The sequence below is a fragment of the Haemorhous mexicanus genome, chromosome 1 (genome assembly GCF_027477595.1).
Source record: "Haemorhous mexicanus isolate bHaeMex1 chromosome 1, bHaeMex1.pri, whole genome shotgun sequence".
Taxonomy (NCBI): Eukaryota; Metazoa; Chordata; class Aves; order Passeriformes; family Fringillidae; genus Haemorhous; species Haemorhous mexicanus.
In genome coordinates, this window is record NC_082341.1 from 23,344,824 (window position 1) to 23,356,982 (window position 12,159).

Genomic DNA, 12,159 nt, shown 5'->3' on the forward strand with positions numbered 1-12,159 from the left:
AAATCTGGAAATAAACAAGTAGTTCTTCCTGCACAATTTTCTTGTCTTTTATGCATTAAAAGGAAAGAAACATATTTTCATTCTCATTTCATTATACACTGGATATTTGATAGAAACATTTCAGACAATAATTTCTTTTTTTCTAAATGCTTTGATGTGAACATGCCTGTTTCCAAGAGTATTGGGGTTTTGCCCAGAAGCAGGACTTGAAAAAACCTGGGAATTGCTGAGCTGAGAATTGCAGGTTGTTATTTATTTATTTGCAAAAGCTGTGAGTCAAGGAGAGAAATTGATTGTTCTTAACTACTGAAAAATACAGGTGAAATTTTTAACAGAATTCAGTACTGCTTGCAGGATCCAAGCAAGGTCTTAGCAGCATGATGGAAAAGCTGGAGGCAATGTCTTGACAGATAGGTGAATAGTGTTAAAAAATGCTCTGGACTGGTTTTCATGTGTGCTAAAAATGTGCTAATTGGGTAATGGCTGACCGTGTTCCCGATGCTTTCCCAGGGTAAGGTGCTCATTCTCATTTGGTTCTCAGAGGTGTATCAATGCAGAGAGCCTGTTCTGAGTGTCCTTCGCCTTCTGTTTCTTTGCAGCCTTCCTCCTCCATGAGTACCTCCTGCGTTTACATACTTGGCTCTCGCTGGCAATTTTTGTATCTCAGCAGAGACTTGACATTGAATTGTTTCAAAACTGCAGATTCAGAACTGATGGACGCAGCATTAAGATCTCCACAGGCTTAGTTGTGGCATAATTAAGCTGGTGTGTCTGGAAGACAGCATAAGACACTGTATCAGTGTGTATTTGTTTCACATTTTGTTCACACCAGTAAAATCTATTTTTCTAGAAATGCAAAATCTGCAAGTATTTTTACTTGAAAATTTTAGTTCTAAAGAATTTGTTTTCCTTGGCTCCCATGACTGCTGTTGGACTTTTCCCTGCTTGTCATTGGAACAATGATAGATCCTCAACTGCACTTTATGAGAAGGAATTTGGTATCTGAGACTCCCTTGTTTTGATATGAGCATCACAGAATGTGTTTGGTCAGCAGTAGCTTTTTGCTGTGCTGCTTCTCTTATTTCTAGCTTTTAAAATTTTATTAAAAATATAAAATTAAAGTTATGTTGCATTAGTGGCTGGACAGTTCTTTGTGTACCTGAATGTGTGGGGTTAAAAGTGCTATGATTTGTGCATGCATCCATCACTACTAGTGCAGTTATTTCCAGAGTCCTAGATCCTCATATGGAATTTGTCAGTTAAGAACTTACGTAATACAAGAATGTAATGTTTTTATTTTCACATGTGTTTAGCTTTCATATGTGCTCATCTTCATCAGTGTTTAAACAGAAAAAAAAATAGGATCTGCTTATAACTACCATGTTAGGTTTTAATCTGTTAATTCTGAAGAAGTGAAAGTCAACAACTTTGAAAGGAGGGAAATCTGGCGTGCCCAGATGCTTCAGTTAAAATATGCAAAATACTTGAAGAGACAAGGAGTAATTCATTTGTCCTTGAGCTACACATCTAATTTTGTAGACAAATAAAGACTGTAAAGCTGCTTTAAAAAAGCCAACTTAACTTTCCATTACAGAAGATTTCAATCAAGTTGGGGAAGAGAGTTCTTGACCAGTGGCACTACATGTCATTTATTACTTAGAAATAAAACATTAAAAAAGCAAAATCTCTCAGTAGTTACACTTGAAGTCAGGTTGTTTGCTTTCTTTCATTGGGACATTTGTACAAGTTCTGCTTTTCTTTTGGATAAACTGAAAGTATTTTATTTGAGATAAACTTACAGTTTTAGGAGAATGTAGTAATATCCTAAGGGAACAACTGGAACCTTTACCCTTCCCATTTTTGAGAAACTAAATAATTTTGGGAAACTATATCTCTCTTTAGTTGGGTTTAGGGGTGGTTGGTTGGCTGTTTTGGGTTTTTTTTTCTCTTAAACTTTGAAGTAGAAGGAGACTTTTCTTTCTTTTCTTGTTTAGAATTTTTGAATTTAATGGATTTTTTGTGAAATAACAAAAGATACATATTTTAAAAATAGAAAAAAAATCACAAAATTGAACTGATTAGAAAAGTAGTAGGGAGGAGGTAAGTATTAAGTACTTAGGTGAGCATATTTGGCTCAGCACATGTTCAGGTCCTCCTCCTCTAAACAGAGCAGGAGCCATATGCCAAGCTGTCGTCCTAAGAAAGGAGAGGAGGCTGAGGAAACCCACAAAGAAATACAAATAAAGGGACAAAAGCATAAACCAGCCAGAAGTCAGAACTGATTTCTCAGTGATGCATTCAGACTGGGACTTCTCAGCTCTCTTGGGGCCAGATGAGAGCTAGAAAGCTCTTCAGGTGACATCCTGCACTGTAACCAAAGGTGACTGGGAAAGGGGATCCGTGGGTCCTGTTCAGTTTGGATGCTCCTGAAGAAGTTGGATGGAAGCCTGGCTTTCTCGACTGGTGAATATCAAGAGCAAATATGCTGTCTTTTCTATATTTGTTTTCTTACAATTGCAGTGTATTTATTTAAAAAAAAACATGGTATTTGAGTATCAGTTGATGTTGAAAGTTTAAAGTTTTAGGGTCTTTATTTGTATGCTGGAGCTACATTTATGAAATGTATTGTAGTACATAATGTTGGATGCTTCAATTGGAAAATAGTGATTCTTGTTTTTAGATTTTATTGATGAGATCTTTTTCATTTTGAATTTTAATTGATAAACCCCAGTGTGCTTGTTTTATTTATTTGAACAAAACTTCTGTTCTTGTTAAGAAAAAAAAATTTAAATGGATTTTCTTGTGTAAACCACTGTAAAGTGATTAAAAGTGATAAGCTCTTCAAAAGGCAGTGTCTTACCGTATTTGAATAGCTTACATACTAATTGGTTTTTAAACTGTGTGCCTGGCTCACCTGTGACTTTTTGTTCATCAGCATGTTTTGCTACAAGGTAGTGTGTCTTGTAATCTGCTCACTTTCTGGTTTTAGAGTATTCCCTTAATAAGTATTTTGCTACTTTGCTATTTCTTTGTGTTTTCAGTAACTTGATCAGCTTTTTGTGTTATAGCAAACTTTTTTAAAAGCTTCCTATGATACTTGCTCAAAGAGAAGTTTGCTTTTGTCTGTCTCTGAAATAAAAATTAAAAGGAATTTCTGTAAGTTATTTTAAAGTTCCTATGAAATTGAAAAATGGGATCAGGTTATTTCATTGCATTTGTCCTCTATAATGACATTTGTACCTTTACCTTTGAATGTCTTGATTTTTAGGTATCAGTCTATGGAACAGTAACTTGCGAGTATGAAACTGAAAAGGAATTAATTGAGTGTTGCTTTGCATTTAAGATTTTGTTAAAGCAAAGTATCTAAATGGAAAAATAATCTGGGTCTGTCTCACATATGCAATATGAGCTTCCACCTTGTTTTCACTAGTGATTAATTTGAAGCTTTATGTAGAATAGTGGGTAAGGCTTTGTGGAGGATGTCATTAGTAATAAAGAGGAAAACTTTCACCTTTAACAAGATTTTGTCTTCTCTACAGCTTGCCCAATTTAGGCAACGGAAGGCACAAACTGATGGCCAAAATGGATCAAAGAAGCAGAAAAAGAAGAAGAAAACAGCAAACATCAAAGATGAAGAATCAATACAAGATGGGATTGAAACTGATCGATCTCGAAGTGATGAAATATCCACATGCAGCAGCCGAAGGGGAGGAGCTGCTACTGCTGACTTTGCTATTATCAGGACTCTGCATAGTGGAGAAATTATCAAACACACCCCAGCTTACACCATTGAGGTAAGTTTGTCTCAGGCTACAGTCACTTTTGGGGGTGAGTGGGCATAAAATAATCCGTTTTATGAGATGGAAATAAAGGAATTGGATGAGATTTTGCACACTATTTCCTTTCTTCTTCTGTATGTCCAGAGAAGACAGTTTCTACTTGCCTGCTGGCATAATTTTTTTATTGTAGTCAGTTCTCTGTAGGGTACGGATAGTGTGTTTGTATTTCTATACTCCTTAAATGTGCATAAATTAATTTTGTTTTATTAGAACTTGTGGATTGAAGTGGATTTTTTTATTTCTGCACTTATGTCTACATCAAAATGCAAAACTAAACATCTTTCTTGTATGTAATTTGAGTCGCTCTGGTTAATGAGGACAAGGAATGAATTTAGAAATCACTACTGAGACCTGAGTGGCTTAAGAGATTGGTGAACAGTTACTCTACTTTTACTACTTAATGAAATATAATCTTAATTGCCATTGGCTGAAAGTACTTGCCCTGGGAAGTTTGGGAGATGCTGCATGATGTACAGTGGCAGTCCAGTTTAGTTCTGAGTGGACATGAATTCATGTAATGTCATTACAGATAGAAGGGACTAGAAAGGCTGATGTTATTTACAGAATAACTTGTGAAAGCAGTGCTTCTGCAATGACATGAGTGGCATTCTGAGGAAGCATCTCAATGCAAATTCCCACCTCGGTGCAGATGAATACAGTAATTTTTGAGAGATGTGGTACAGGTGAATGCTCTGCATTTTGACTTGCCAGTCCTGTGCTGGGATAGTCTATTTGTAACGATTTTGGTTCCATTATTGAATTTCCAGCAACTGAGGACTAACTGAGAAATTACACTTTTTGAAACGTTTTTGCATTTTTGTTAACAAAACCCCCAAAATTACCATGGTGGAGAGGCAGACAGACTAAATCATACATGCTAATGAAAACTTGTAAAGTAATTGATCCATTTATTTTACGGTTTTAAGCCTATAATACACTGGATTATATATATCAATAATAGATATATCAATATATCAATACACTAGACATTTTGAACCTTGTGGTATGTGCCTTTAACATGTAGCTTTTAATTCTTAGAAAGCTCATGGTGGAATTTCAAAACTGTAGTAACTCAATAAAACTGTCTGTTCAACTCAGATTTTCCTGGAGGAGGTAAAAAATTTTATAACACAATAACTGTTTTCTTAGATGAAGATATGACTTCTTTACCTTCTAGGAAAAGAGAAAGATGTATTTTATGAAGTGAATCAGATTATCTACAGCTAATGAGACAGAACTGCTAGGGAAGAGAGGTGCTTAGAGAGAATCACTTAAATTGTTGTTTTAATAATGCAATAAATAGGACAACTGTATGAAGGAATTTCCTTGATCAAATATATTTTGAAGTTGCAGATGGACTCTGCTAATGTATTTCCTTTGTTAGGATAAATATCTCTAGTACAGTCAGAGAAACAGGGTAAAGTACAGTCATAGAATAACTTGGGTTGAAAGGGACCTTTGAGGTCGTCTAGTCCGATCCTGTGCTCATAGCGGGTCTAATTAGATCAGGTTGGTCCTAGTGGCCTGTGTTGGCCTCTAAATGCATACAAGACAAGACATAGATGATTTTAGAAATGGAAAAAATATCTGCATTTCAGTTGCTAAAGATTGTATGTATGATACATCTTAAGATGGAGTATGATTTTTCTGAGGTCTGTCTTACTCCCAGAGTAACTTATCTTTTGTTTAAATAAATAAATATTTAGATGCACTGGGGTTTCTGGTTTGCTGGTGGAGGTGGTTTGTTTCTTTTTTAAAATGTAGCTTTGAAAGAATAAGCATTACAATCATGTGAATTTGTAATTTGACTCTGTTGAGTTACTTAGTGACTTTTAAACCAGTATTCATTTCCACAAAAAAGAAAAAACACCCTGCAGTTGGGAGAGCATTTTTGTTTTGTTAAATGTGGTCTGTAGCCTCCTTACTCATATTACTTAAATAAATAATTGGGGTTTTGTAGTTGGAAGGTGATGGCTTAAGTCTTTTCAATATTAATAGAAGAGGAAAAACTCTGAAAGTGTTTCAGTGAATCTCATAATTTACTGGTTTTAGTCTTATAAGAGCAATGATTTGGACAGAGAGCCTGTATTACAGTAATTGGATTGGAGCTTGCTGAGTTGAAATGGCAGCCACTGTAATAGGCAGTTTCAGGCTAATCTCTGCCATGGAGAATTACAGCTTTGAGCTGTTTGCTTTTTCACCCAGCATTAAGTTGTTGTAGGTTGCTGTGTCAGAAGAGTGAGACAGGATTACTGGAAGCATTATGAAGGATCATTTTCTGGCTAAACTTTGATTCTGCTTATTTATTTTATCTTTTATTGGAACTGATATTTAAAATTGTTCTTTCTGTACCACAAAATACAGACTCAAAACATCTGACTATACTGTCTGTCTCTAAAAATCTTGGCTGGGCTTCTCTGTGGTAGTTTTGTGGGTAGAAGTTTATCTCCCTGCAGTTCTTACAGTATGATTTTAAGTCCCCAGTGGAATTACCATATCCAAATACAAGTAAAAAAGTGTTCTCTTACTCAATATGAATATCAGAAAGTGAAAGAGAGATACTCCTCTGAGAGCTTATTTCTCTTGTGAAGGCAGAAGAGTTTCTTTTCAGAGAGGACAAAAGTGTTTAGAGCACAAAGAGGTTTTTTTACCGGCGTACAATTCCTTTTTTTTTATTCCTTCTGTGTTCCTAAGGGTGGGTTCCTCTATCCCCCCTTCTTCAGTTGCAGAAACTAATTGGAAAAACTCTTTAAGAACTATGATTGTTTAGCCATTACATTTTACATTCCATCTGAACTCATTTGTAATCCCTAAGGTTTCCATCCACTGTTGGAGGAACAATTTAAAAGATTTCTTAGAGAAGTGCTAGTTGGTATTTATTTGGTCTCTTGTTTCATGTTGGATGCTTTTTGTCTTTTTTTTTTCACAAAGAGAATATTTTTTGTCTTTATTCTCTTGCACCCTGATATCTTTAGATATTGACATCCATAGTGTCCTTTAGGTGTTGACATTCTTAGTGTCCTTTTCCATATAGAGGTAAAAATAACCTAGACCACATAATAAAATGAACTGGAACCAATTAAAATCTTGGGTTTAGGATTGCTTCTTTTTGTGACTTCTGCAGCTAAAAATGGAAGAAAACTGAAGTCACTTCTAAGGTAGATAATTGCTGAGATCACCTTTTCTGGGAAGCCTTGAAACCGGAGCACTCTGCTTTGCAAGAATGTCCTAATGTCAGAAAAGCAAAAGAAATTACCCTGTGTCACAGTAAAATTGTCCTTGAGTCACCTGGGTAGTAAAAGCTATTATACAAAGCTTCTTAGAAAAGAAAAGTTCAAAGTTCTGTGATGAAGAATACCTGCTAATTGACTAAGGTTGGATTAGTAACTCGTCTTTTGGTTTTTAAAGGTCCTTTTGGTAATAGTTTTAGAATAGCTTAACTGTTAACAGTTAACAGTTAACAGTTGTAAAGTGGTAAAGTTAACAGTTGTAAAGTGGTAAAGCTCCATGTTGTTTCATTTTTCTAAGGTATTCCAGTTGTTAGTGTCTGAGATTTTGACAGACAAGGATCAGCAAGTGATTAAGATGACTCTGGGTAGGATTCTTGAGAACTGATGAAGAAAAGTGAGAGAAATCAGAAAGTATGTAAGCAGTATGGAGAAACAGTGAGGATGCCTCAGTGAGAAAAGACATAAGTGGTGAATGTGGTAAGACATTCCTGTGATGGAAGCAAGAAAGCAAAGAGCAGCTAAGGGCTTTGACTAGAAAAGAGCTATTCTGGGATGTACAGTAAGGTGGAGGAATTGAAAAAAACCATGGATAAATAAAATGTAGTAAAAATTAGCCCAGTCTCTTCAGATAATACAGCATCCATTGAAACATGTTTGGAAATTGAAGAATGAAGAAAAGCAAATGTTTGGAAATAGTCTGTTCAGTAGTAAAGTCAGTGTCACAAGAGAAGGTAGTAAATTCTCAGCAGCCTATGGTTCTGATTGAAGCCAGTCATTCTTTCCGTTCACCATCTGGCCAGAAAATTGCCAGGATAGCTTGTCAATTTTATTTGATTCATAAGACAACCTCTGATATTACGCCTTCCTTTATCTCTGTAAATACTCATATGTAATAGATTTACTGGCACAGAAATTACCTGTATTGGAGAATGGTCTCTGCAATTACAGGGTATATCACTTTAGATTAAACATTTATAAAGCCATGTTTCCAAAGAATAGAAACCTAATTGAATGCGTAGGTTACCACTGTTGATGGTGTTTTCTGATACCATCAGAGGTTTACACACTGCAGAGTTCAGTACCTCGCTGCAGGTTATATTCAGCTTTGGCAGCAGTTTATCTCCACTAAAATGCATTCAGTTTCAATTTGATCATAGTAAATTAGTTTGGATTGTAAATTACTAGAGAAGTTTAGTTGAATGGTTTTTTATATTAGGAGCTAAGGAAGACATGATAAGGCAATATAAAAGAATAGCCCTTCATATTCAGAATGTTCTACAAGTATTAAAGGCCAATAGGGCTCAGGATTACCTAAAGAGAGGGTTTTATGTCTGGTATATTCTGTTTACATTCTCTTTGCCTCACTTCTTGTCACGGTCTCCTTAATTTGACTTCCTTGTAATCCTCTATGAATTGCTATAAACCCATCTGAAAATGGCCAAGTCAAAATAACTTGGTCTATAATTAATCCAGCCTTTTGTAAGTTACATTTTCGTGACAGTTTTCACTGAGGTCATGAAAAAGTCAGTAGTTTCCTTCAGGTAGAATTCTGTTTCATGATTTTATTCAATCTATGCCTTCATCCATTGCAATTCAAGTAGTTTAGAACCAACTGTATGTTGGTTCTTGCAAAACATTTTATTGTCACCTATGGAAGTTTTCCAAAGAAATATGAAAATCACTTTGCAGTTTTTGTGGCCAATTTTGTATATGAGTTCTTTTGTGAATCCTGGGTTATTGGGTGGTGCCCAGTGTCCAAGAACATAACTTTTGAGCAGTGCTTAACTGCATACAGAAACAAGTTACTTTAAAATGGGCCTGCTCTATTCCACAGGCTGATACTCCTTTTTTTTTTTTTTTTTTTTGTATTGTCTTGCAGTATTTCCTCTGATGTATAGAGACAGAACTTTTTAAAATTTTCTGAATACTGTTATCATTAAAGGTACCATCTGCAGAATTGATGGAGATGGTTGCCTATAAAGAGTCTTTGAGATGTCTCTTCAATGTATTTTAGCAATCAACTACATTGTCAGTGAAGAAAATACTAAATAAGGTGTTTAAGTATTTTGCCAGAAGAGAGTAACTGTGCAGCAAAAAAATACTGTAGGACATATTTAATAGAATATGTGCAAAACAGTTGTGAGGGTGTAACAAACACCTGTTTCAAATTCCATGAAGCATTGAGAGACCTGATAAATAGCCTTCTTGGCATTATCCTGTCAAAGATTTTTTTGTTGCTAAGAGTGTCTAGTAAGAATTTTTTGAAATTATTTCCATTGAGACTCGACCCCTGTGGCTCAAATGAGCTATGTAAAACTTAATTACTTTTGTTCACCAAAGACAAAGTGAAGCATACAGAACTGGTAGCTTGATAATGGAAGGAACTGTATTTGAAATAAAGTTGGTTGGGTCTTAGGAAGTAACATAGCTGATTGGAGGGCAAGATGACTGCCTGTGAAATGTGGACTGTAGTGTAATCAGAATCTGTAATCAGATTCTCATAGCAAAAGAATATCATGAAGTCTTACAGTCTGGCGTGTAATGTGTGAGCTCATAGGATTTAATTCTCTTTAACTGGTTTTTAACACGGTTTGGATGATCCCCTTAGCACAGGAGACAGTGCATTTAACTGGAGTTCATTTGGCCATCTTTCTGTCCTTAAAATCGTAGAATCCCTTGGCAAAATGACTTGGTTTCAACATGCAAATAACTATCTAGATCCAGGACTGAAGTTGGCAGTTTAGAAAGATTGCTAATGCTGCTAACAGATGTGTACACCTAAACTGATGGAGCGCTATGTGGTTTTGACAATTTTTTAAAAAATATTTTAGGATTTTTTAAAAAAAATTTAGATTGGTATTCAGAAAGGACCAGCAATATATTAACTTTTTAAAAAATATCATATTTGGCCAAATTGCCATAACTAAACAAGGGAATTATTTTCAATAATCAACCTCCTATGAGATTTAATATTTTCTCACTCCAGCCTAAGCTTCAACTTACAAATTATTTCCCTTTTTTTATAATTATCTACTAGGTTTATCTGTCTATAGTTAATCTGAGGATGTACAAATTCATTTTTCATCTCCTTTATGAACAAGAGACTGTTTTTATAATTTAAAAAGGAATTTTTACAAGGAAAAACTATTGAAGAAGTGGGACTACTTATTCCTGTTTTGTGTATGTTGGAGAAGTGCCTATATTTCATGCTGTATATAAAGATTTCTTGAAGAGTTCTTAGATCTAGCTATATATATAGCTTCTGAGCTTCTATAGGAATGCTTCTAACCATTCTTTGTGAAGACTCCTGAATTGGAACAAATAATGAAAAATTGTAAGAAGGTAACAACCATATATTTGTTATCTCTGTTATGAAAAAAAAAGTGATTTTCTCTGATTTTATTTCTTCCAGAGGATTTTGTCCTAGACCAAGGACATAGACTACAAACAAGATGTAATTTTTTTGTATGAATGTAAATATACACAAATATTGATATAAATATAAATAATATTAATAAAATATATTTGTGTGAAATTGAAATATTTTAAAATACTAATTTCGTATTTCATAGCAGAAACACTTTTGTCACCCTAGAGCTTTAAAACCTAATTTTGATTTCTGTTTCAGTTTGTGTCTTATTTTTGAGGTGTACCTGTTTTTGTTTTTTTTTTTTTAATGGTATGCACTGTATGAATTTTAACTTCCAAATAAATATTTTAAGGCAATATTGTGCACTCTGTACATGAAACAATACCCTTTGTTTAGGTTAATTACATTCTGGAGCTGCATATTGGATTCAAAATATGTAGAATCAATGTTGTTAGGATTGTAAAAACTGCAGAACTTCAGGAGGTCTGAGTGGTAGAGTACTTTGAAAAAAAAACAAAGCAAAACACAGCTGACCTTCCAGATTTTACCTATGTCTATTGATGCAAAACATATACCATGTTCCTTTGAAAATAAGCCTGAAAGAACTCAATATAAAATTGAGAAATTTGATGTGAGGCTGGCTAACGTGTTAAGTTCTATTATGTGTACATCATTTTTGCCAAAGTAGTTGGCAGAAATGATGGTTGGTGAGACTTCTCAAGTTTTCAGGTTTTTCTTTCAAGTTCACTTATTCCATGATCATGCATCTTATATACATTTTCATCTTTTCCCACGAACATTTTGATTCTCAAACTTCATACAGTTTATGTAGTTCATCAGGATACACTGTTTCATTCAGGCCTCTGCCATGGCACATCTATGCTCAGTTTGTTAAGGCTTTGTTCTCTTCATTCCTCTACTTCGTTAGATCACAAGACTTTAGTCTTTGTCTTATTTTCCCTTGGTTTCCATGGAAGCTGAAGGATGAGTGTTTGTTTTAAAATTCTAGTCAGCATCAAAAGTCTTGCATGTATGAAAATTATGTTCTATACAAGATTGTGTTCTTAAGCCAGCAAAGTTTCTAATTAGGTAAAATTGATATAGCAGAGACAACTTCTTTTCTTGGTACTTCTCAGTTCTTTTTAAAAAACCAAAAATAAATCTCAGTAAGTTAAATTTTCAAAATATTGTTTTGTACCTGTAGGTGTGTGGAGATTTTATCAGGTAATGATAGTGTTTCTATGATCATAGTTCAACAGCAAAATGACTTTGTTAAAGCTGGGATTTCAAGTGAAGGCAACGATTGCTGTAAATATACTCATTAAATTCACATACACCTTGGTGTTTTCAAATACTGTAAAATGGAAAATGTCTTGTTTAGTATTTTTAGAGTGCCATAATTGTAAATATTTTAATATTTTGTTTTAGCCGGAAAGTGAAATTTCCACCACAGTAGAAGATTACAGTTCTGAGGTAAGACTGAAGTAATCCTTTTCCTAGCTTTTCTTTCAACCTTTTCTGTTACATGTTTGCTGCAATGCTGTGCATAGTTTTTCAGAAGGAGAAGGGAAGAAAGAGCAGATGTGATATTATGGACAAATCTGTTGCATGTTGTTACTGGTATGATCAATGTACCATTAAAGCAAGCATTATGTCAACTCCATAATGGGACGGCTACTATAATAAATAATGCAGTATATACATAAACTGTTGTAGCACT

The 12,159-nt window shown here is 34.6% G+C and overlaps 1 protein-coding gene across 5 annotated transcripts in view; it reads left to right on the forward strand.

Annotated features, from left to right (window-relative positions):
• Positions 1 to 12,159, forward strand: part of AKAP9 (A-kinase anchoring protein 9) — a 106,185-nt gene that overhangs the window by 21,588 nt on the left and 72,438 nt on the right. For 4 of the 5 annotated variants that reach the window (XM_059843028.1, XM_059843037.1, XM_059843047.1 and 1 more), the window contains exons 2-3: positions 3,540 to 3,794; positions 11,868 to 11,912. In XM_059843028.1, the coding sequence (XP_059699011.1) occupies positions 3,540 to 3,794; positions 11,868 to 11,912 (300 nt within the window). The remainder of the gene's footprint in view (positions 1 to 3,539; positions 3,795 to 11,867; positions 11,913 to 12,159) is intronic. The other variant, XM_059843067.1, reaches the window with a different exon arrangement.